General features: G+C 41.4%; 2 protein-coding genes, 1 long non-coding RNA gene and 1 other non-coding gene across 6 annotated transcripts in view; 3 read left to right on the top strand and 1 right to left on the bottom strand.

Annotated features, from left to right (window-relative positions):
• Positions 1–6,447, top strand: part of RBM34 (RNA binding motif protein 34) — a 21,179-nt gene extending 14,732 nt beyond the window's left edge. For both annotated transcript variants that reach the window (XM_069571569.1, XM_069571570.1), the window contains 5 exons: positions 426–509; positions 655–718; positions 2,924–2,963; positions 3,188–3,306; positions 6,110–6,447. In XM_069571569.1, coding sequence (XP_069427670.1) covers positions 426–509; positions 655–718; positions 2,924–2,963; positions 3,188–3,306; positions 6,110–6,388 — 586 coding nt within the window. In that variant the 3' untranslated portion in view covers positions 6,389–6,447. The remainder of the gene's footprint in view (positions 1–425; positions 510–654; positions 719–2,923; positions 2,964–3,187; positions 3,307–6,109) is intronic.
• Positions 1–11,879, bottom strand: part of LOC138429980 (uncharacterized) — a 13,591-nt gene extending 1,712 nt beyond the window's left edge. Inside the window, exons 1-3 of one of the 2 annotated variants that reach the window (XR_011252939.1) lie at positions 11,619–11,879; positions 10,108–10,299; positions 4,492–5,943 (exon numbers count right to left, since the gene is read on the bottom strand). This is a non-coding gene — a long non-coding RNA (uncharacterized lncRNA). Of the gene's footprint in view, positions 1–4,491; positions 5,944–10,107; positions 10,300–11,618 lie in introns of those variants that run through there. The other variant, XR_011252940.1, reaches the window with a different exon arrangement.
• Positions 11,163–25,029, top strand: TOMM20 (translocase of outer mitochondrial membrane 20). Its single transcript, XM_069571571.1, has 5 exons — positions 11,163–12,330; positions 18,286–18,332; positions 19,940–20,021; positions 23,229–23,371; positions 24,740–25,029. Exons 1-5 carry the CDS (start codon positions 12,210–12,212, stop codon positions 24,782–24,784), a joined length of 438 nt encoding a protein of 145 aa, XP_069427672.1. The 5' UTR covers positions 11,163–12,209; the 3' UTR covers positions 24,785–25,029.
• On the top strand, positions 12,768–12,902 carry LOC138430650 (small nucleolar RNA SNORA14). Its single transcript, XR_011253331.1, has one exon. It is a non-coding gene; the product is annotated as a small nucleolar RNA SNORA14 (small nucleolar RNA).

Genomic DNA, 25,029 nt, shown 5'->3' with positions numbered 1-25,029 from the left:
TGGAGTGGGTTGCTATTTGGGTATTACCCTATTAATAATTTTCTTAGCTGTACACGTTTACAGGTTTGTATAGTTTTTATTTTACAGTAAAAGGAAAAAAGCACGTTGTTTTTCCTGTCTATGTGTGTATTAGATACAGAGCTGCAGCGAAGTTGACAGTTTGTCATGCGGTGGGGTCACCTGGGGTGGCCTCCTGCTTTCTCACAGTTATGACTGGGAAGAGGGCGTAGGTCACTCGTTTCACCATTATCTGTACAAGTTGTGTGTTATTTCTTGGGTTATTACTAAATGTTTATGAAAAGAATTTATGAAAATCCTCCCAGAAATTCTTGTCATAGGTGTTGATTGAGAGTGTAAAAGAAGCTGTATTTATTTTAGTGACTTTGGGATTAGCAAATTTTACTCTTTTTTTTTTTTTAATGTAGGCGTAAAATTCATCCCGATCAGAAAAATATTAATGCTTACGTTGTGTTTAAGGACGAGAATGCTGCTACAAAAGCACTGGAAAGGTAATTTTGTCTCTTTGATGTTTGCACAGAATTATTCTACGTGTGAGTCCAGCTCTCTTTTATTCTTTGGGTTCACTTCAGATTAAATACCCCAGTAGCTCAGTGCCTGTTTTTAACAGCCATTTTCCCTTCATATTTATAACAGAAATGGGGCCCAGTTTGCAGAAGGATTTCGTGTTAGAGTGGATCTTGCAACTGAGACCTCCTCCGTAAGTAGTTCTTGCACTGTCTGAAGAATTTCGCTGCAGTAGTGTAGAGAAGAACGTTTTCTTCTGAGCATGTGCTGGGAGAGGAGTTGGGTTAGCCAGGAGCACGAGGAATGAGAGGAAGGCGCCTCTGCCCTCTGTGGTCTCAGCATGGGCGCCGGGGGCGGGCAAGGGCTTAAGTCCGCGTTGCTCATTCTTGCTGTGCTCAGTCATTGCAGTCGTGGCCAACTCTTGGCAACCCCAGGGGCTGTCGCCCGCCAGGCTCCTCTGTCCATGAAATTTCCCAGGCAAGAATCCTGGAGTGGGTTGCCACTTCTCCTCCAAGGGATCTTCTCAAGCTAGGGATTAAACCCACATCTCCTGCATTGCCAGGTGGATTCTTTACCACTAAACCACCTGGGAAGGCTCTAGCTTTTGATTTTTATTTTCTTTTTGGTTGTGCCATGTGGCATGTAGGATCTTAGTTCCCCAAACCAAGGATTGAACCTGCACTCGCTACATTGAAATAGAGTCTTAACCATTGGACTACCAGGGAAGTTCAAGTCAGCATTAGCTTCAAGAAAGTGGTTCCCTAGACTTCTGGTCTCAGTGGCAGAAGGCAAGGGTGGGATGATTTGAGACAATGGCATTGAAACTTGTATATTACCATATGTGAAATGGATCGCCAGTCCAGGTTCAATGCATGAGACAGGGTGCTCGGGGCTGGTGCACTGGGAGGACCCAGAGGGATGGGATGGGGAGGGAGGTGGGAGGGGGTTCAGGATGGGGGACACATGTGTACCCGTGGCTGACCCATGCCAGTATATGGCAAAGCCGCTACAGTATTGGAAAGTAATTAGCCTCCAATTAAAATGTTAATTTTTTAAAAAGTGGTTCCCACTCCTGCATCAGATCCAATAATCCTGGAGAGAGTGGCTGAAAGGTATATTAAAGAGCACTGGAGCCAGCACTAAGGTCTCGAGTCACATTACTCATTAGCAGTGTTTCGTCCCTGCTCTGTGTCAGGCGTTTGGTGCTGAGACACAGGCTCAGCTGTCTGGAAGTTTGCAGTGTAAAGGTAAAGGTGAGCAGATGTGCTGAGCACGGCACTGGTATGATAAATTCTGTCATAGACGTCAGCTCAGGAATGGGCCACGCAGTGTGGGAGGCTGCCAGCAAGAAAGGACAAAGGAGGGTTTCCTGGAGAACAGGTGTCCTATCAGTGTTATATGGACAAAAAAATTTTGAACACTGTGAATGGTGGGACCAAAACCTAATCCTTTGTGGGGGTTCCAAGAGCTTGGTACAGTTATTAGCGGGTAGAGTCTGAGGAGAGGCCACAGTCAGAATTGCTGTTGGAGAAATAGGTGGAGGGCAGTCATGATGACCCTTGCCTGCCATGTTGAGAAGTCTGGGTTTTGTTCAGAAGCTTTTCCTTGGGGTCTCTTGAAATGAATGAAGCATGAGTTGGTAAGAATTCACTGCAGAGGCAGAATGTGTTACTATCGGTGTGAGGTTAGCTAGGTGAGAAATGACCAAGGCCTGGCTGACTGTCCTGGCTTTGATGGTGGGCCTGGCACCAAATAGCGAACTGGCCTGAGGGCCCAATGTTTGCTCCCTGTTTTTGTGAATAAAGTTTTATTGCTACATTAAAATAGCACGTAAATGATACCCATTACGTGCTCAGTCGTGTCTGACTCTTTGCAACCACATGGACTGTAGCCCGCCAGCTCCTCTGTCATGGGACTCTTCAGGAAAGAACACAAGTAGGTTGCCATTTCCTCCTCCAGGGGATCTTTCTGACCCAGGAATCAAACCCAAGTCTCTTGCATTGGCAGGTGGATTCTTTACCACTGATCTACCGGGGAAGCCCATTAGTTTCACGTTATTTTGCTTTAACAGCAGAGGCAAGGGGAACAGCAGAGACTGCCTGGCCCACAAATACTTGCTTTCTGGCCCTTTATAGAAAAAGTGTGCCCACCTCCAAAGGAGCAGGCCTTTCTTGAGCACTGCCATGTTGTCAGTGCCAGCTGTAAACAGAAGCCACTCCTCACTCTGGGGCTCACACTCCTGCGGGAAAGATGGCAGAAGCCAAATCCAACAGGGGCCTGATAGGCAGGGGAATCAGGAGATGGAGCCCCGTCAGACATGTGCAGTGAGGGAAAGAGTAGACTTCAAAGTGACTTCCATTTTCTCTTTCATGAGTGATTTTTTTATTTTGTGTTTCAGAGGGACAAGAGATCCGTATTTGTGGGAAATCTCCCATACAGTAAGTTTGTTTAAATAAAAAACTATCTGTTTGTCACTGAAGTAATGCAAATAACACCCGAGTGGTCACTCAGCGTTTTGCTTTAAGACTAACTTTCAAAAGTGTGGAGTGTAACTTGACTAATTACTTCAAGGCTGTGCTTACCTTGATGTGTGATTAAACATCTCTAACTTCCTGAGGCGATTCAAAGTCCTCACTTCCCCTTTGGTTGAACCTGTTTTTAGAAGTTGAAGAATCTGCAGTTGAGAAGCACTTTCTGGCCTGTGGGAATGTTGTGGCTGTGAGGATTGTGCGGGATCAAGTTACTGGAGTCGGCAGAGGCTTTGGCTACGTGCTCTTTGAGGTACAGAGTTTAATGTGTCGTCACTGTCCTTGAAGTGTGTTGGGGGAGGCTGTCCCATCATTCAGCCATAACTCTCGCTGTCACTCTCGAATTGCACCTTAAGTCAATTCATAACCTGCCATAATAGAGCACGGTTCCTACATTGCATCTAAACATGCAATGTCCTAATTGTTTCTCCATGTTAATGTCATGAAATAATGTTTTATTTATTCATTTCTACCTTTGTATCTTTCTTATTTATTCTTAATTGGAGGATAATTGCTTTACAGTATTCTGTTGGTTTCTGCCATTCATCAACACGAATCAGCCATAGGTGTACAGGTCCCCTCCTTCCTGAACTTCACTCCCACCTCCGACCCCATCCCACCCCTTTGGGTTTTCACAGAGCGCCAAGTTTGTGCCCCCTGCGTCATGTAGCAGATTCCCACTGGCCGGCTATTTTGCATACGTTAGTGTGTTCCCATGTTGCTCTGTTAGTGCAGGCCCTGTCTTTCCCCCACTGTGTCCATAAGTCTGTTCTCTGTGTCTGCATCTCCACTGCTGCCCAGCAGATAGGTTCATCAGTACTGTCTTTCTAGATTCCATATGTATGCATTAATATACTCTCTTGTTTTTCTCTGTCTGACTTACTTTATTCTGGATAATAGACTCTATCTTAATCCACCTCATTAAAACTGACTCAGATGGCTTTCTGTGGCTGAGTAGCATTCCACTGTGTGTATGCACAGCTTCTTTGTCCATTCATCTGTCGATGGACGTCTAGGTTGCCTCCCTGTCCTAGCTACTGGAAATAGTGCCGCAGTGAACATTAGGGTACACGCGTCCTTTTCAGTTATGGTTTCCTCGGGGTTTATGCCCAGTGGTGGGATTATTGGGTCAAATGGTAGGTTTATTTCTAGTTTTTCAAGGACTTTCCCTATCATTCTCCATAGTGGCTGCATCAATTTACATTCCCACCAACAATGCAAAAAGGTTGCCATTTCTCCACACCCTGTCCAACATTTATTGTTTGTAGATTTTTTGATGATGACCATTCTGACCAGTTGAGGTGACAGCTCATTGTAGTTTGATTTGCGTTTCCCTAATAGTGAGCGATGTTGAGCATCTTTTCATGCATTTATTAGCCATCTGTATGTCTTTGGAGAAATGTGTGCTAGGTCGTCTGCTTACTTTTTGATTGGGTTGTTTTTCTGGTATTGAACTGCATGAGCTGCTTGTATATTTTGGAAATTAATCCTTTGTCAGTTGTTTCATTAAATAATGTTTTAGATGCTGGCTTTTAAAAGTATTGGGCTTCCCTGGTGGCTCAGCAGGAAAGAATCTGCCTGCCTGTGCAGGAGATGGAGGTTCGATCCCTGGGTTGGGGAAAATCCCCTGGAGAAGGAAATGGCAACCCACTCTAGTATTTTGCCTGGGAAATCCCATAGACAGAGGAGCCTGGTGGGCTACATACAGTTCATGGGGTCTCCAAGAGTCAGACACAACTTAGTGACTGAACAACAACATTAAAGGTACTAAATCTCCAAATCTCTACCTACTGTAAAAGGAGAAAATTGACTGTTCACTCAGCTAGAAGAAAATTTTAGTTTTTGTTATGCAATTTATATTTAGTTATAACCAGTATCTTGTGTCTAAAATTACGGGAATACACGTACAACCCAGAGGCACTTAAGCTTTTCTTCCCTCTTCAATCACCCCATCATATGTGTCCTCTCAGTTTCTGCCTCTGCCTTTTTGTGGGCACACTTAATATTGTGAACATAAGCTTCTGTAGCCTGCCTCTGTGTTGTTCTCTATTGTGTAAGTATGTTCCATTGAGGAATGTAACATAATTCATACTGTCTTTTCCCCTAGTGTTTCCCAAATATCACACATGTGTGCTGTTTTCTCTCTTTCTCTGTAATAATGAAATTGGAGTGATTGTTTTTTCCTTCAAATGTTTGCCTCCATTTTTGGATTACTTCTTTAGGAAAGTTCCCCCGTGGGTTATCACTAACCAGATCAAGACATGCGACAGTTTTTAAGGCTCTTCGTATGTAGGACCAGATGGGTTTGAAGGAAGGGGCTCACATCCTGATGCTTCCATCCATGACTGTGGTGTAACAATCTCATTGTCTCTCTGCTCTCTGTCTTCTGACTACTGATAAGTTTGTAAACCCCTATAACACGTCATGAATATTTAGAGTTGTTAACACTGAGTTAGAATAAAAGAGTAACTGTATTTGGGGTTTAAATGGCACCCTGAAGGCATCTAGTCTGACATCTCAAGTACTGTAATGGAGTTCTCTGTTCTCAAATCAACCAGTACAGCAGGGGCTTTGCAGGAAGAGACTCGTGAGGAGGAGCTTCATTGCTTTAAAAGGATTGATCTCCTTAGTTGAAAGTTCATTTTACATTGAGAAAAAATGAAGCCTCTTTGATTGTGGGCTTACCTGGTCATTTGACAAGCCAGCCTAAGTGCTTCCTGGGGAGAAACGCATGAGGGTGCATGATTAGAACTGCAAGCACCACTGCTGGAACCCTGGGGCTTGGACTTCCTACCTGTGGAAATGAGCGGGGTTTCTGCTTTTTCTTTCTTTGGCCACACCGAGGCAGGTGGGATCTTTGTTCCCCAACAAGAGATGGAACCTGTGCCCCCTGCAGTGGAAACACAGAATTTTAACCACTGAACTGCCAGGGAATTCCCGACAGGGGTTTCTGTATTATAAGCTTGAAAATTATTCTAATCCATAAAAGTTGTAATTTTGCTAGATTCTTTGCAGATGAGTTTCTGTAAAATTTAATATATTGATTTTTATTACAGAATACAGATGCTGTTCATCTTGCTCTGAAATTAAATAATTCTGAGCTGATGGGAAGAAAACTCAGAGTCATGCGTTCTGTCCATAAAGAAAAGTTAAAACAAAATTCAAATCCTAGTTTAAAGAATGTCAGTAAACCTAAGCAGGGACTTAACTTTGCTTCAAAAAGTGCACAGAATTCTAAAGGTTTGTTTATTGGAGAGAAAGCTGTTCTCATGAAGAAGAAAAAGAAAGGACAGAAGAAAAGCAGACGAACTAAGACACAGAAAAAGCAGAAGTAACAACCTGAAGCTTTTATTTTCCCTCACTGACTACTGGTAATAAAATTGAGATAAATCTATGTACTGAGTTTCAGAATTTTTTATATATGTGAAACATGGATGCTTTTTCAGTTATTCATGTTGTAATACTACCTCTGAAGCAACTATTTTAAGATGTAGTCATCATGTAATACTGTTGATTGTAGGAGAGATGATTTTAAGTGTAGGGTGAACGTTTAGAATTTTAGTGGTTATGTATTATTTTACCCTATGTTGCAAATATACCTGTCATTTTAAAGAATTACTTGTTGCTATTGTTACTAAGCAGCTTCAGTCGTGTCTGACTCTGTGCGACCCCATAGACGGCAGCCCACCAGGCTCATCTGTCCCTGGGATTCTCCAGGCAAGAACACTGGAGTGGGTGGCCATTTCCTTCTCCAATGCATGAACACAAAAAGTGAAAGTGAAGTCATTCAGTCGTGTCTGACTCGTAGCGACCCCAGGACTGCAGCCCACCAGGCTCCTCCGTCCAAAGAATTACTTGGGATGAGACTAAATTTAAAAGTGAGCAAATTTAAAGAAAAATGAAACAACCTTAATACTTACTGTACCTAGACAAAGTATCTGAATAAAAGTAGGAATACTGATTGATCTGAGGTCAAGTGATAATCCCTAAGGAGTAAAGTTTTAAGGGCTGGTATATGATAGCTAGTCATTTTTCTTCCTTTCTTTTGTACTTATGATAAGTGGAGTTCTAGGTTTTAATTTTATTTCATCAGCCTAATAACTAAACAGGAATTTTATATCAAATGTAGGTCTGATTTCTTATTCTTAATTGGTGATTAGATTGATTATTGCAGTCCTTGGTAAATTTGCTATAAGGCAGATTTTTACTTTTCAATTTTTTAAAAAAATTTTTATATATTTTTGGCTGCATGGAGTCTTGGTCTTTTCTCTAGTTGCAGCAAGCGGATTGTGGAGCGCAGGCTAAAGGGCTCATGGACTCAGTAGTTGTGGCGCATGGGATTAGTTGCCCCACAACATGTGGGATCATCCTGGAGCAGGGATCAAACCCGTGTCCCCTGCATTGGCAGGTGGCTTCTTAACTACTGGACAGTCCCACCTCTATTTTTAATTTGAAGAATATTCTCCCAGGAATACTTGTGATACTTAATGTCACCCAAAAGAATGAAACTGTTTTTTAAAAATCATACTTAGGGACTTGCCAAGGACTGTTGGACTTCTTTGGTGGCAAGTTAAAGAATCTGCCAGCAGTAAGGAGACCTGGTTTTGATCGCTGGGTGGGGAAGATCCCCTGGAGAGGGGAATGGCTACCCATTCTGGTATTCTTGCCTGGAGAATCCCATGGGCAGAGGAGCCTGGTAGGCTACAGTCCATGGGATTGCAGAGTCAGACATGACTGAGCGACTAACACTTTCACTTTTCACTCTCTGAACTGGAAGCCATCTGATGTGAAGAGCTGACTCATTGGAAAAGACTCAGATGCTGGGAAAGATAGAAGGCAAGAGGAGAAGTGGGTGGCAGAGGATGAGATGGTTAGACAGCCTCACTGACTCAGTGGACAGAAATCTGAGCAAACTCTGGGAGATAGTGGAGGACAGAGGAACCTGGTGTGCTACAGTCGGGGTCTGGAAGAGTCAGACTTGACTTTAGTGACTAAAAAAACAACAAAAACCAGCAGTCTGGGGTTAAGACCACCTTCCAATGCTGGGGGCGCGGGTTTTGACCCCTGCTCAGGGAACCAAGACTACATGCCACACAGTGTGGCCAAAAAATAAGTTAAAAAAAGTCCTGGAAACAATTTTCTGAAAAAGTATGGTACTGAAGTCACAAAGTGTAAAGTTCAACCGGGGGAAAGAAGAGCATTGCATTCCGTTGAGATTTACCCTTAGGACATACAGCTGGTGCCCTGCTCACAAGACTTAGCAAGCTGAAGCTGTGTCCTGGAGGGAGGAGTGGGCGTGAGCCAGGAGGGCTGATCTGAGGCAGGCTCATCTGTGATACATGCAACTGATTACTTACAGGTGGGCAAGGGAATTGCAGGACAGTGAGTTATTACTCGTTATTTTGAAAATGTTGTCTTTAGGCTTTGCACAGGGAAAACCTAAATAGGTCTTCAAAATGTAGCTCTGGGCGGGGATGGGCTTATTGAATGTTTGGAAAATGAGTTTAAAGTGTTTGTACATTTGTGAACTCTTAATTACACATGTGAATGTTAATACTCTGAGTGAATTATTTATTGTTTGCACAAGTGCACTGGGCAGTATTATTTTATGATAAATTCTTTAGGGTATGTCATTAATTTATATCAATATAAAAAGTATAAATTCTCACCTTTTAAAAGTTAAAAAAAATTTTTTTTTTTAATGTAGCTCTGTAGAAAGCAAAAAGAGCTCCATTTTCATGTATCCAAAGACTGGATATTTTATGCTTAGGATCTTCTATGGCACTTTGAACCTTGCTTTTCAATATTTATTTATTTGATTGTGCCAGGTCTTAGTTGTGGCTTGTGGGATCTAGTTTCCTGACCAGGGGTTGAACCTGGTTCCCCTGCATTGGGAGTGCAGAGTCTTAGCCACTGGACCATTAGGGAAGTTCATTTGTTTTTCATAAGTATGGTTCAGTTAATATTTATCCCTTGATAGCTCTTGAACATTTCTGCATATATTTTCAGTTAAATTTATATAAAGATGCCTTATCTGTAGACTACATACACTTACCTCTTTAATTGCACGGTGTGTATTTTCTTTAAAGTATATATTTTATTGTATATGCTTTTTAATGTATATAAATTTATATGATTTTAGTGTCCTTAACATAGAGTGTGGGTCTTTGGGTTTTCATGTAAGGACCCCTGGACTAGGGTGGAGGGACATCTGATCCTTGACCCAGTTCTCTGGCTGTGTATGCATGACCTTGGACTAACCTCAACCTCTTTATCTAAATATCTTGACTGGGAAAATAAGGGGCTTGGACTAGATCAGTGGTTTCCCACTTTTTTGACTATGATCTGTGATAGTCTTTAATTTCTCATTGTGATCAGTACAGTCATAGGTATATTTATTTGACACACAAGTCTCACATGACAATACCAGTCCTTACTACCCATGTTGCCCTCGGATACTTTTCATTCTGTTTACAACACTGGTGATGATCCACTAAGGTCAGTCCACAGCCCAATAACGATACCACTTACAAGCAACATGCCTCAGGGATTTACAGTCTGCTTCTGTTTGAGGATTCTAGATGGTTTACAAGTGAAAAAAAAATATGAATAACTGTAGAGTGGTTGAGAAATTCAGAGGCACAGGAGTTGCACTAACTGTTCTTTGTATCAACAGGTTGCTTGGTTTATCTTATCTCATAGCAATGACCTCCTACTTACATGGCATTCTGTGATGCACAACAGAAAGAACAGCATGTCCTTTGCTTAGTGTCATAAGGTGATGGACACATAGTCTCTGATTACCCCTGCTCAAGTTCTAGGCCTCAGGTCATCTGTGCGGCCCTACAAGTCTTCCGTTCCACCTGTGGCTCAGGACATACCTCTGTCAGCTGATAGGGGTGCACTGTTAAGGCTAGGAAGAATCCGTATGTGTGCATGACATAAGGAAAAGCTTTTTTTCTGTTGTGTCCAACCCCCCAATAGCAGTCATTTGCTTTGCTGTGATATATATGCACCTTCGCATCTCACCCCAGTCCAGGCAATGTACATGTACCTTTGATCAAATTTCCAGTCTTATAGGATCTCAGGTTCCCAGGTGGCGCAAGTGGTAAAGAAACTGCCTGCCAGTGCAGGAGGCATAGAGACTCAGGTTCAATCCCTGGGTTGGGAAGATGCTCTGGAAGAGGGCATGGCAGCTCAGTCCAGTACTCTTTCTTTGCGTGGAGAATCCCATAGACAGAGGAGCCTGGAGGGTTCATATGGTCACCGAGAGTCAGACACGACCGAAGTGACTTAGCACGCACACTTGCACAGGTTCATTATCACTCAAGCAAAAGGGCTTTCCCAAGCTCTTGGACTAGGTTAGGAATGTCAGCTAAATGTTTCCATAAGTACCCTGCAACAGCTTGACACCATCTACCCTAGAGTTGAGCCAGACTTTGTGTTATGGGGACAGTATTGCTGTATGACAAGATGGCTGTATGAGAATACACAGGTCACAAATACAGGGAGAGATGTGTCTCCAGGCCACTCTTCTGACCGACCAGCTAGTAATTTGGAGGTTCCTACTCCCTGTCTCAGGTTCACCATAAGGAATCACAGAACTCAAGAACATGTTCTACTTATGATTACAGTTTTATTACAGCAAAAGGATATACATAAAATGCAGCCAGGGAATGCCCTGGTAGTCCAGTGGTTAGGACTTGGCACTTCCACTGCTTAAGTCCCAGGTTCAACCATTGGTCAGGGAACTAAGATTTCACAAGCCTTGCTGTGCAGCCAAAAAAGAATAAACCAAAACCAGCCAAAGGGAAAGAGAAGAGGCATGCACAAGGGAAAGGTATGGGCGAGTCCCAAATTCAAAGCTTCTGTTGTTCCCTCCCTGAACACCTCCCAGAAGACAGAACACCTCACCCTCCTTGCACATGGCACGTTGATTCCTAAGTACAGAGTACTGCCAACCTCGGAAGGGCACATGCTTCGGTGTCCAGAGCCTTCATTGGGCTTCCCTATGTGGGTCATAACCTACCTTCCCTGGTGGCTCAGACGGTAAAGCGTCTGCCTACAATGAGGGAGACCTGGGTTCGATCCTGGGTCAGGAAGATCTCCTGGAGAAGGAAATGGACACCCACTCCAGTATTCTTGCCTGGAAAATCCCATGGACGGTGGAACCTGGTAGGCTACAGTCCATGGGGTCACAAAGAGTTGGACACGACTGAGCAACTTCACTTATGTAGGTCATGAAGTTGAACTCCATGAAGTTATTCTCCAGCCTCCTTCCCCTCCTTTCCCCCAGAAATAGGGCTGATACCACCCAGATCAAAGTCCCAACCGCCCAATCACAACCCTGGTCTTTCAGGTCTTGCTGGGCAGCCCCATGATGAACCATCTCTTTCGCATAAACTGTCAGGACACTACAGTCTATAATAAACATTCCTATCACTCCAAAGGTTTCAGAGGATCCCGTCTATGTCTTTTCAATTTAAACTACACACATAATGTCTTCAGTGGGTATGACAACTTGACAACTCAATGTTTACTATTTTTTTCCATTGTGTCTCTTACCCGTTATCCTTTTCCAGGAATCGCTCCATTTAATTTTCTTCCACTCCTGAGACTATACCGTAACAATCTTTTGAAATCGAATCACTAGATTATGGTCCTTGCTGCAAAACGGATTGTGACTGAGCTTGAAACCAAATGAAAGTGAATCAAACAAGAGTTACAGGGCGCCTGTGTAACATAAAATGATGAAGCATTTGCGACCAGTGACCTTCCATCTTTGACACAAGCAAGGAAGTCAGCTACACACACTCTGGAGTGTGCGCACGACGGCCACGTGCCACCCTCATGACGTCAAGCTCAAACGCTCTTAAGGACGTGCGCGACCTCGCGCAGTAGCTCGACTCCGTAGCGAACTTAAGCACCTGCGCAGGCGCAGAAGCGGCGCGGGTGCCTCCCCTCAGGCACTGCTGCGGACATCCCCAGGGGCCTCGGCGACGGGGGCCGGAAGTGACGCATGTTCCGCCTTTCCGCGTCCCTCGCGGCGGGCGGCGGGCGTCGGGACGGAGCCGCGCACTCGGATCTGGGTCTTCGGGGTCAACGGCTTCTTTTAGGGCCCCGCCGCAGCCGACCCGGCTCCTCGGTGGAGAGAAGATGGTGGGCCGGAACAGCGCCATCGCCGCCGGCGTGTGCGGGGCCCTTTTCATCGGTTACTGCATTTACTTCGACCGCAAGAGACGGAGTGACCCCAACTTCAAGAACAGGCTGCGAGAACGTGAGTGGGTCTCCGGTTCCCTGGGCCTCCCTCCCCCTCCCCCCGCGGCGCCCTCGTCCCCTGCTTCCCGCCGGCCGACCCGCCGCGTGCTGGGCGCCGCGTGGTGCTGCAGGGTCTGGGCCCTGGAGCGCACCCGCCAGAGAAAGGTGATGGCGCCGCTTCCAGGGTTGCTCCCGGCTCGTGTGCCAACGAAAGCGTCCCTCCATTTTGGAGGAACGATTTTTCCCATTTTGTTTTCCCTAAGCATGTACTGTGTAAGTGCAGATTGGTTTGTATTGTAATTTAGGGGGTTGTGGCTCTTTTTTGCTGTTTATCTTTTTTCGCCTCTTCCGAACTCGAATGTCGGGTTTTTTGTGGGTTTTTTTGTATTTTAGGAATTTGTGCTTAGACTGAACCTGCAAATCCAGTTTAGTATCATTCTCAAACGATAAGGTTGCATGCATTCTTAAACCCTCTTGGTAGCTCCACTGTAAAGGCTTCCAAGATATGAGTGAATGCTATAGAAATCGCAGGGGCGTCCAAAAGGCTGCACGTTTCCTGTGGCTCAGTCTTATTTCATACCTGCGACATCTTTTAAAAGAGATTTACAAGAAGGAAATCGTGTCGCCAAAACCTTTCGTGTGCTTTGAATTTCGGAGGTATGCTCGTTCGCAGCAACAGAAGAGCAAATTTGTTGCATTAAGAAATAATTTTGTAATCTACCTAGGTTGCTCAGTCAGAATAGTTCCTGAAACTAGAATGTATAGGTAAATTACTAAAGCCCAGAAAAATACGAAAAAGTGATTAGCGTTTCACGTGTACTTGGGTCACACGTGGCTGGGACTACCTTACTGGAAACTGCTGCTCTTACACCATCTGCAATGTGATACCTGATTCTGGCTCTCTTGTGTCTCAGGAAGAAAGGGATATAGAGGTGATTTTTTTATTTATAGTTAGGTAAACTAATGGAAATAATGCTGCTTTGGATTCAGACACTGAGTTTCCTGACCCAGGTTAGTCACAGATTAGCAGTATGATCTTGGGTTTTCTGAGTCTTAATTATTTTCTTAGCTTGCAAATCAGGTATTGCCTCTTGTTGGTTTTGTGAAGATTAAAATGTTTGATGTGCTCACCACCATTCTTGACATGGAGAGCATCCTATAAATTCCTGCTGTAAATGTAATTATTGGAATTGTTATCATTTTCCTGTAGCTTCCAAGAAATAGTTGGGCAGTGGTGGTGTGGAGGTAGATCTCTGTAAAGACTGGATTAACCCTTCCTTTGGAATCGCTGCAATCCTATTGTTGAAAACCTTGAGAAAACTAATTTTTGGTTGAAGAAATAATAAAAGCTGTGGTTTTGAACAAATTGAGAAATCTGTTATTTTCAGGTTTTTTTTTTTTGTCTTCCATAAATTTCTTTCTAGTTTCAGTAGTAGCCTGATGACTTAAGTGTCAGGCTTGAATTAGTAGCTAAGTAACCTTGGGCAACAAATTTCAAGCTTTAGTTTCCTTCTTTTTTTGTAGAACATTATAATGTAGAATTTAGTACAGTACCTGACACACGGTGATTAATGAATGTGCTGAAGTCCTGGGTGTTCATTGGAAGGACTGATGCTAAAGCTGAAACTCCAGTGCTTTGGCCACCTCACATGAAGAGTTGACTCATTGGAAAAGACTCTGTTGCTGGGAGGGATTGGGGGCAGGAGAAGAAGGGGACAACAGAGGATGAGATGGCTGGATGGCATCACGGACTTGATGGACATGAGTTTGAGTAGACTCCGGGAGTTGGTGATGGACAGGGAGGCCTGGTGTGCTGCGATTCATGGGTCGCAGAGAGTCAGACAGGACTGAGCAGCTGAACTGAAAAATTGTTTATGAATATAATTGTTATTTTGTGTTTTCTTAAGCAAGTAAAACATGCTCAGAGTAATTTTGAAGTCCTTCTGTATGGTTGACTGATTTTAAGAACTTGAGGGTGTTTTGTATTTGTGGGGTGTAATTGATTTCAGTTTAGTTAATTTTTCATTTTCTTAGCTTAATTTCTAATAGAATATTTATATCTGTAATACTGTTCATGGGGTTCTCAAGGCAAGAATACTGAAGTGGCTTGCCATTCCCTTCTCCAGTGGGCCACATTTCGTCAGAACTCCTTACCATGGCCCTATGGCTCATAGTTTCATTGAGTTGGACAAGGCTGTGATCCAGTTTGTTGCAAGATCAGTTTAGTTAGTTTTCTCTAATTGCGGTTTCCATTCTGTCTGCCCTCTAAATAAGGATAAAAGGCTTGTGGAAGCTTCCTGATGAGAGACTAACTGGGGGGAATCTGGGTCTGGTTCAGTAAATCTTTAATCCAATTTTCTGTTGATGGGTGGGGCTGTGTTCCCTCCAGGTAGTTTGACCTATGGTAGGGATAATGACGACCTCCTTCTAAAGGACTTATGCCTGAACCCTTGTATTCAGTACCCTGGCCACGCCTCCATGGGAGACTCCTGGACACTCACGGGCAAGTCTGGCTCAGTCTCTTGTGGGGTCACTGCTCCTTTCTCCTGGGTCCTGGTGAGCACAAGGACCTTTGTTTGTGCCTTCCAAGAGTCTGTTTCCCCAGTGGTGTGGACGTTCTATAATCAAATCCCACTGGCCTCCAGAGTCAAATTCCCTGGGGGTTCTCAGTTCCTTTGCAGGATCTCCACATTGGGAAATCTGTTGTGGACTGTAGAACTTTCAGAACAGTGCAAGAGCTTCTTTGGTATAATTGTTCTCCAGTTTGTGGGTTGTCTGCTCAGTGGCTCTGTGGTGGGGCTTATACATCCTACCTTCATTGGAAGGACTGATGCTGAAGCTGCAGCTCCAATACTTGGGCCACCTGGTGTGAAGAACTGACTTGTGGGAAAAGACCCCGATGCTGGGAAAGACTGACGAAAGGAGAAGGGGAGAACAGAGGATAAGATGGTTGGATGGCATCAGCAACTGGATGGACAATGAGTTTGAGCAAGCTCTGGGAGTTGGTGATAGACAGGGAAGCCTGGTGTGCTGCATTTATGGGGTCTCAAAGAGTTGGACTGAGCCACTGAATTGACTGATATCTGTAATAAAAGGGCAGAGTTTTTCAAATCAGTGTTTCTGAAGGTTTTTTGGTGGTGTTTTTAGGAAAAGAGAATTAGGCTGTTTAAAAATAGGTTTGAAGTTAAATCAAGACTTAATTTATTCAATTTTTTTCTTACCTTCCGTTAATGTGAGATTACCGGAAACTCCTACAGCATAATTTTTATCTAAATAATCATTAATAAATGATAATTAACCTACAAAGTACCAACTACAGATGTTTTTCATTTTACAGCACTGTATGAAATGATTCATTTTTAAATAAAGTAATTGATTGCTTTAGATTTGGGACTTTTTGTATTTTATGTGTATTTTTTTAGTCTAACTTGTTAGGTTTACGCAGAGGCACTTTGGACTGATTTCTAGCCAAATACTGTGTCAGTCTGCTGATTGAATATGTAGTAGCTCCTTGATTTTTCAGTCTGTTACTGCCCGTTTGTCAGAGATACTGTTTGATAAATAAGTTGATGGAACAAGTTAGTTGTCTTAGAAAAGTAGAGTGAGAATTTTAATCTTACTGCTGTAAATTTAAAGCAGCTAAGCAAGCTTAAAATTTGGTAACAAACATTCAGCAACAATCACACATTCTTCTCCACTCCATTAAAAAACCATATATATATATATATATATATATGTATGTATATATGTTTGGAAATCAGGCTTCTTTCTACTATTACCACTTTTGTCATTTTCTGCAAATTTTGACGTAACAAATTTTATATCTCTGTTTATTCCACAAACTTGCCATGTTTATTTCTGAGCTGCCTTTTATACTGATGGGCATATCTTCACTTATCTGCAGTGTAATGTCTGAGTGAAATTCTGCTTCCTGAGTGTTTGGATTGCCACTCCACCACCCATTAGTTGTGATCTTGGTAAATTATCTCTGTGATAACATGGTGATGACATTAGTACCTGTCCTCCTGTTGCTGTGAGGATAAATAAGCAGGATAGGATAGTGTAGCATAGTGTCTCTCTTGAATCTAAAACCAGTGCTTATCCTTAACGTCAAGTGTTCCATGTCCAATCCTAGTGTTCTTCCCAGCACATTGGTATCTTGATCTTTTAATAACTAGTTAATATAGTCTGGTGTCATTCTGCCAAAAGAGAGCTGAACCTTAATTGAGGTTATATATTGTTTCTCCACAGTTGCCTAATGACAAACACCTAAGAAAGGTAGTTAGGAAAAATGGGCAGTCTTCAAATTAATAGTAAGATCAGCTTTAACCTATATGTATATTTTTGAAAGTGCTGAGGCCTTAGAGTTGTAGCACTTTACGTAATCTGGGGGCTAGAATTGGCTAGAGATACTGGTGGTAAACCTAGTTTGTAAATGCAAGTTAGAAAAGGTTCCCTGACCAGAGTAAATTAACCATCTGTGTGCACTTAGGTCACAGCCTCTCTACTCATGCATTGAAAATTGGATTTATAGAATTTTGTTTCTCACAGTAATAAAGCATGTCTGATCTTTTGAGAGTTGATATTTATTTGCTGACCCAGTAATAAGTATTAGAGCTTTACCTTTCTTAGCCACATGGTGCCTTTGGTAATTTTAACTGGTTAATGAAACTAACTTAACTACTTAGCATAGTACAACTCCTTAGCTGAGGAGTTGGTTGCTATTGAGCTCCTGAGTGCTTATATCTCAATAGTGCCAACCAGGCACTGAAAATACAGTAACTAATTTAATCCTCATATCAACTCTGTGAAGCAGGTATTGTTCTTAAACCAGGTTTACATAAGGAGAAAGAGAGGCATAGTAATACTGTTAACCATAACTTGCCCAAGGTCACACTGCTAAGTCAGTGGAAGATCTGGGATATAAAGGAAACCCAAGCTTCCTTGTGCCAGCACCCTTTCTCATGGAGTATACAATTAAAGTGAAAATCACTCAGTTGTGTCTGACTCTTTGCTACCCCATGGAATTCTCCAGGCCAGAATCCTGGAGTGGGTAGCCATTCCCTTCTCTGGGGGATCTTCCCAACCCAGGGACCAAACCCAGGTTTCCCACATTGCAGGCAGATTCTTTACCAGATGAGCCTCCAGGGAAGCCCAGGAACACTGGAATGGGGAGCCTATTCCTTTCTCCAGTGGATCTTCCCAACCCAGGATTTGAACCAGGATCTTCTGCATTGCAGGCGGATTCTTTACCAGCTGAACTACCAGGGAGGCCCATGCAATTAAACAGCAGCTTAAAATATTGTTAGTGTCCTCCTACTGATTTGATTTTAAAGGCTGACTAATCGATTTAAACAATGCCACTTACTCCCGGGTTGGTGCTATCACTATTTCATGTCAGAAACAAAAGCAACCTACAGGCTGTAGGGCGAGGGCTTTTCCCTTTAACTGGCAGTAATTGTTTGAGTGCTGCCTTTCTGCGCACTTACTTTTGCCAAATGCATAAATACTGTGCTTTTTTTCTCAAGAAAGCTTTTTCAAATGCTGTTTTTAAAATTCTTTTCTTATTTAATAATGCCAGATAGTTTTCAAAATTTAGTAAAGACAGAGTCAGTTATATTTCAGTAATAAAATTCCATCACAACAACAGAGGCTTGACTCTTGGTCATGTGTCTGTCCTGTGGAGGTGGGGGAGAGAGACTTTCTCTACTTAGGATGCTTCCAACAGCTGAATCTCTTAATTATCTCCACGTTGCAAACTGCCGAGCCTGGTACCCCAGAGGGAAGGACAAAGCTTCTGTCCAGGAATGTCCCATTGCCAGTCGCTGACCTGAACTATTTTTATGACCCTGACAAATCACAAGAAAAAAAGCCTGAGTTGGTCATGTTTTGCAAATAGAATGAGTACCACAGCAATCAGACTTCTTTTGATTCCCACTTTAATAATAAAATGAAAATATTCCCTTTCTTGCAGGAAGAAAGAAACAAAAGCTTGCCAAGGAGAGAGCTGGGCTTTCCAAGGTAATAATCTTTTTTTATAGTCCACTTCAAAAGTATATTTTGAGAAAGCTAATTGGTATCAGACACTGATTTTATGTTTTAAAGTAGAATTTCTTTCTAAGAACGGTTGTTAGCTCTGTTCCCCTGCAGATTCTTCAGTCCTTCCTATTTCCCCTTTGTCAGCCTCATAGCAGACAGCTTACTGTGCGAACAGTGAGGGTGGTAAGATGATAGGCTCTGAAGACACTTAGCAAAAAGTTCAAACTTTTTCACTTAGCTGCTCCAAAATAACAAAACATTTATTACTAATTCCTTTAGAAGAACCACGTTACTCATTTTGAAAGTTACATAAGATTATTCACACCCACTGATCCACATTCCCACTGCCTGTCAAATTTTTACCTTGTAATATGTAAATGTAGACTTAAGTCTTATTCATTTTTTTTCCTTTTCATAGATCCTATGTTCATGATTATTTTTAATGACTAGATTTATTTATCTATTTTATAAAGAGCATTATGTATAGGTAAATGTTAATCACTGGGCATATAGCCTTTTTTTTTTTTTTTTTTTTAATTGAAATTAGTTCCATCATCTGGATATCCAGTACTTGGACCTACTGGATCAGTAGTAGTTCTTTTTAAAGCAAGTTGAAGCAGTGAAAAAATTAGATCAATTAATGTTACATTTGAGTAATTAACACACCTGACTGACTGGATATGATGACAGCAAGATGAAACTGGGAGGCAGTCACTTTGTTCCCCTGTTACGCCCAAACTACCTTTCTGAAGTATGTAATATATTCATTATGTTTCCAGAAGTCTTGTCTTTCTAAGGATATAGAAAATGGATGTGTTACAGGTATAATTCAAAGATATTTCTGGTTTGGTCCCAGAGCACTGTCTTAAAGAGACTGAATTTTGTGGTTTCCTGGTCCATGTAATGGCTGTGTTTACACCACACTGTGTACTTAGCATTGCCTGGTGTCTGGTAACTGTACACACCTGTAGTGAGAGTGCATATGGTGATACTCAGGAACTTCTAGTAGTAGTCCAGGTTTTTAAATAAAAAGGGACTTTTTAAATACTTGGTGTACATTTTTTACAAAGATAATGCATAATCATTTGATTTGGTAATATATAACAAGCCTAAAACAAAAACACAGAAAGGCAAAGTTAATTAAATAAGGCCGCTTGTTTGAAATAGCAAAAAAAAACCAAAAACAAAACAAATCAGAAGCAGCTCAAATGCCCAACAAATAGATCATGATTATACAGTTATGTATCCCTCAATATAGTTATATAAAAATCTGTGATAATGGCCATCAAAAAATATCAGTTTTGTAGTTCATATTTTGTGGTAAAGATATATCTGTACTCCTTTTTACTTGAGGTTTGATTCACAGCTTTCTAAGAACTGTTCAAACACCAGTTTTATCAGAAAGGATTTTTTTCTTGCATTTATTTTAAAGTAGATATTAAACTCTTATCCTTGAGGGTTGTTGAAGAGTAAATTTCTTTTTATCAGCTTTCATAATGAGCTGGGTTTTTTTTAATGGCATAATTTTTTGTACTGTGTATATCCCTGAAGTAAACCAGCCAGTTACTAAATATTCTATTTTTAAACAGTTACCTGACCTTAAAGATGCTGAAGCCGTTCAGAAATTCTTTCTAGAAGAAATACAGCTTGGTGAAGAATTACTAGCTCAAGGTAATTAATAGTCATTGAAAGACTAGGAAACTAGATAGGTAATAAGGGGCCTTTTTTTGGTGCAGTGTGGCTATGTTTTAAAAATATATTCTTAAAATTTCTGGGATGGGGGATAATTAGGGAGTTTGGGTTGGGCATGTACACACTGCTATGTTAAAAATGGATAACTGACAAGAACCTACTGTATAGCACGTGGAACTCCGCTCATGTTATGTGGCAGCCTGGATGGGAGGGGAGTTTGGCGGGGAATGAATACATATGTTTGTGTGGCTGAGTCCCTTTGCTGTTCACTTGGAACGATCACAACATTGTTAGTCAGCTATACTCCAATACAAAAAAATTTTTAAAGGGATATTCTAAATATTTCAAGAATTAGGCATTTAATAATATGAGGCATTTAACTTAATAATGCAAGGAAAATAAGTAATTTTACAAATGAGGTTGCTTTTAAAGTAGTTTAAAAGAATATAGCCAATTGTAATATGTAAGCAGTAACTGAGAGAAATATCTGGGAATATAATTTCCTCAACTGCTCCACCTGATCTTCAGATCTTTCCCAGTACCTATAGGAAGGAATGACCAGTAAAATACATCCCAGAGAAGGTTAGTTTACCTGTTCAAGGTTACACAGTTAATGGCATATGGTTTTCAGAAACAGTGATCTAAATCTCATCTAGGATTTAGGCTTTGTGCTTTGTGTATTCCATCAATAGAATTAAGAATTCTTTCTAAAAAATTACTATTATGAAATTAAAATGATCATTTTTCAAATTTGAGAACCATAATTCATTCAATAATTGAGCTTCTTAAATGTATTTATATTTTTATTGTCAAAATAGCTTTTATCACAAAAGTAGCTTTGAAATAGTTGCTGTCGTTAGTAGAAATGGTATCAAGTGTTGTTTTTCTTATTCTCACTGTTGTATTATAATAGATTTTGACATTATTGAACTATATGATGCAGGTCATTTGTGGATTTTTAATCATTGGGCAGAGTAAAGCACTTAAGGCCTCATAAAGATCATTTGAGACTGTAATTTCATTACTTTAATATTGAAAGAAAAGTAAAGCATGTATAATATCTATTTCTAAGGATAGAGATTATAATATTTCAACGTATGCAAAGACACTGTCGGTATTTGCTCATACTCATAAAGATGTCAGTTTATGACAATCAGATTTCCCTTCTAGCCTCCAAAATAAACATAATGTAAAAAAATTTGCCTCAGATACTGTAGTCCTGTCCCAGTTACTTGATTATCTTAGAGATCACTTACCGTGGCCGTTTCTCTGACTTGAGCTGTTAGATATATATTGACAAGAACAGTTAACTCATGAGGGGAGTGAAGGGGTCAGGGAAGGATAGGGAAGCGTTTTTTATTCTTTATTTGAAGCTTATATTCCACATTTCAGCCTAGCACACCCCAAGAGTTATGTAACTCACCTGCTAAGTTGCCTTTATTCTGGTGGAATCCACCAAACCAGCCTGAGGCTAGAATTAGGGAAAGGTAAGCCATGAGAAAGCATAAGCAGTTTAGGCAGTGAGTCTCTTTGCTTGACAAAAGCCTCCCTCTTGCAGGTGTCTTCATCCGTGATAACTGAGCAGTATTTCGGGATAAGTGAGTAGGATCAAGGCTGCAGTGTGGAGAGGAAATGGTTTCATTTCTACACTAAATTGCTGTGGTTGCTTACAAACAGTTTCCAGTGTGTTTAGAAGTTTTAGGAGGTGTCTCAGCCGAAGATCCCCTGTGTTCTCCACATACCACTCTGGTAGCAGCTCTATTTATTTCCATTTAATAATCAGAATTAATATTCTCAGACAGTACTGTGAGCTCCTCTGTGGCCTGTAAATTCCGTGGCCATTGCGGCGTCTTAATTTCCAAGTCAGTGGAGCCCTTGTGGCCCTGGTGGAGGCCCAGTCCTGTGTGGGAGGCCTGTGCCTCACAGTTCCCGTTTTTAGTGCGGCTTTGTAGAATTGAAGCTTTCTTCAATTTGAGTAGTTTCAATAAAAATGTTACGCAGCAGGCAGTTCCTCAATTACCAGTCCCTTATTTGGTCCCATTCGTACTCAGGGTTGGAAAACCTTTGTGTTTATTGGTTTATTATAAATAATACTATTCAGGAGTAACTAGCAGTAGGAGATGCACAGGGTTAAGGGGTGGAGAACTTTCATGCCTTCTCTGGAGGTGCCACCCTTCTAGTCTTTGATACATTTACCAACCCAGAATCCTAAGAAATAATTTTTTGACAGAATTTGTTCATTTTCACCTAAAGAGTTACAAATGGTCCAGTCCCTACATTAAATTGCTTAGCAAGCCTAGAAAGATCACCACTCATTGAATAAGAGAATCAGTGAAACTGTATAACAAGTGCGGGAGAACATGAGATAAACCAGGGAAACATTTTCAGGTCTTCTTCAGGCTGCACCTTGAATTTCCTGAGAGAGAAGGCCTAGGCATTGAGGAAAGGGAGAGCGTTCTGCCCAGCAGAGGAGTGGATGGTGACTTCCATCTTGTGACACTTGGTTTGATCTTGCTCTGCTATGTCCTAAGTGGATTATATGCTGCTTTCTAAGCTGTTTCTCAGACTTGAGATCTGGCCATTCAGTCAGCAAAAGTTTTATGAAGGTTGTAGCAGCATTCCATGTGAAGGAAGCTCAAGATGACAGGTTGACCACTCTTGAGGTTGTGTCATTGTATAAGTGTATCCTGGATCTACAGGATTCTTAGGCAGAGAGGATAACTGCCGGTGATGACTAGGTTCAGCAGAGATTAAAGGCCTGTAGGTGTCTACTTGCGTGTGGTGATATTCACATAGTGTGAGGGGTTTCAAGTGAAAGTGGGCCTGTCCACCTCAGTCCTCCAGTCTTCCAGTTCTCTCTTCTCGTAAAAAAATGTTTCCTTGTTAGCAACTTCTTAAGTAACCTTTGAGAAATACTCAGTATATAACTAGTGATAAACTTAGACATTTCTCTACCTTAATTTCCCCCCCTTTGAAAGTGTTACTGGAGTCCCTTCATACATATAATCTGACTTATTCCTGTTGGTGGCTTCTTAGTTATACGAGTGTACTATATTTTCTAAATTTTGATCTCCGTGATGTTTTCGGTCATTATCATTTGGAGATACAGTGAAGACCTCAGGGTTGAATTTTGGACAAAGACAAAGGCTTTTCCAGTCACACGGTATTTTTCTGTAAATCTTGCAGGTGAATATGAGAAGGGCGTGGACCATCTGACGAATGCGATTGCTGTGTGTGGACAGCCGCAGCAGTTACTGCAAGTGTTGCAGCAAACTCTCCCACCACCAGTGTTCCAGATGCTTTTGACCAAGCTCCCGACAATTAGTCAGGTAAAGGTCTGGACTGTACGGGAGTGAGTAGAGTCTGAGAGTTCGGTATTTAAGTGACGTGAGACTCCTCCGTATAGTGAGAATAGTGCTAGAGACGCCAGTGCTTGACCAATAGAAACACACCCCGACGAAGGGGCAGAGAACCTGGTGATCATGCCCAGGAGGTGACTGGAAGTAAGTCTCTCTAGTGCTAAATCTCAGGCCTTGGTGTTCAGATCCCCAAATTGAGATCACTCCCAGCTGAGAGAGCTTCTAAACCTAGCTTTCTGCCACCTCTTTTGCGAGACCTCTTGGTTACGTGGCAGAGGACGAAGGAGCCACGATGGCACAGCCTAGGAATCAGACCCTTGAAGGCCTGTGGCTCCCTCAGACCTCACGTATCTGAAGGCCTCAGTGTCTCTGCTGATGCTGAGTTGGGCTTTGAGTTTGGAGCTGTTCGATACATCCTCATTGATATAGTAGGTTAAGCATAACTTACAAGTTGATTAAAATGCATCCCATTCATTTTAAATACTCAGGAGCCCCAAATGAATCTACTTTTTGGAATATTATGTCTATTAAATGAATTTTCATGGTTGATATAATTGAAAATTAATAAAAATGACCAGTTAATTCTTTAAACTGAGCTTTTACTCATCTGGATTGGAAAAAGACTGAGAAGAAAAAGTTCCCAAAGATGTAAAGGAAAGAATTGAAAGAGCAAGAAGCTGGATTTTGATCCTCCTTATTTTATTTTTTGATCCTAATGATTGTGGTTCCCAGTCTCTTGTCAAAATCCTCTAACATTACTCACCTTTTGAAAGACAGCATAGCGTAGTGCTTTTGGAAAATTGACCTGAGGATGATGACTTTTGAAATATGGATGATTTCAGGATGAAGCTTGAATTCCTCAGCAAGAATGGCCTTTTTTACTTTGTTCACTTGTGCCATGTTACGTGGAAATATTTTCAAAATGCTAATATTTCGGAATACTGTATTCCTTCTTTGTATAATGACAGACCATTTACAGGCCAATAAGGAAATGTTTGGAGGATAGAATGGTCACTAAAACACTAATCATTATTTTTAGTTCATATGGGAGTGAATAGAGATCTTAAATTCTTTTGATTTTAGTTAAAAAGTTGACTAACATAACACAATATAATGTTACACTTCCTTTATTTTACTGACTTGAATTTTGAGGTGGGGCTGACAGTATTTTCTTAAAAATGGTGTATGAAGTATTAAATATTAACATTTCAATATGAATAAACTTCAGGGAGATTGGAATCAGAGATCAGAAAAGCATTTTATGTTGAACTTAGAATCCTGATTAAATGCTTATACTTTTTAAAATTTATAAGTATTTATAAATATTTTCTCTTTCAGAGAATTGTAAGTGCTCAGAGCTTGGCTGAAGATGATGTGGAATGAGAAACAAATGTCAACATAATGATCTCAATTAAAACATATTTCTAAAATCTTAACTCAGAAGATGATCGGCTCTGGGGGAGTAAGGGCAGATAAGCTTGTTATGGACTGTCCTCCACAGTGACGTCTACCAAAGTTAATTTTTACTTTGTGTAGATCCATTTGTCTGTTTTATTTATTTTTCCCAGTGAAAAGTGTATTTTGATAGAGAGCTTTTCTTTTTATAAATACACTATGAATTACTGAAA

Source organism: Ovis canadensis, chromosome 25 (assembly GCF_042477335.2).
Source record: "Ovis canadensis isolate MfBH-ARS-UI-01 breed Bighorn chromosome 25, ARS-UI_OviCan_v2, whole genome shotgun sequence".
Taxonomy (NCBI): domain Eukaryota; kingdom Metazoa; phylum Chordata; class Mammalia; order Artiodactyla; family Bovidae; genus Ovis; species Ovis canadensis.
This window is presented reverse-complemented; position numbering and strand designations above follow the sequence as displayed.

Bases quoted from the DNA above. Each gene is read 5' to 3' on its own strand.
- TOMM20 (XM_069571571.1), top strand. From the start codon at position 12,210: ATGGTGGGCCGGAACAGCGCCATCGCCGCCGGCGTGTGCGGGGCCCTT. The intron at 18,333-19,939 runs GTAATAATCTTT...ATTTTTAAACAG, and splicing joins AGAGAGCTGGGCTTTCCAAG to TTACCTGACCTTAAAGATGC. The intron at 23,372-24,739 runs GTAAAGGTCTGG...TTTCTCTTTCAG, and splicing joins AGCTCCCGACAATTAGTCAG to AGAATTGTAAGTGCTCAGAG.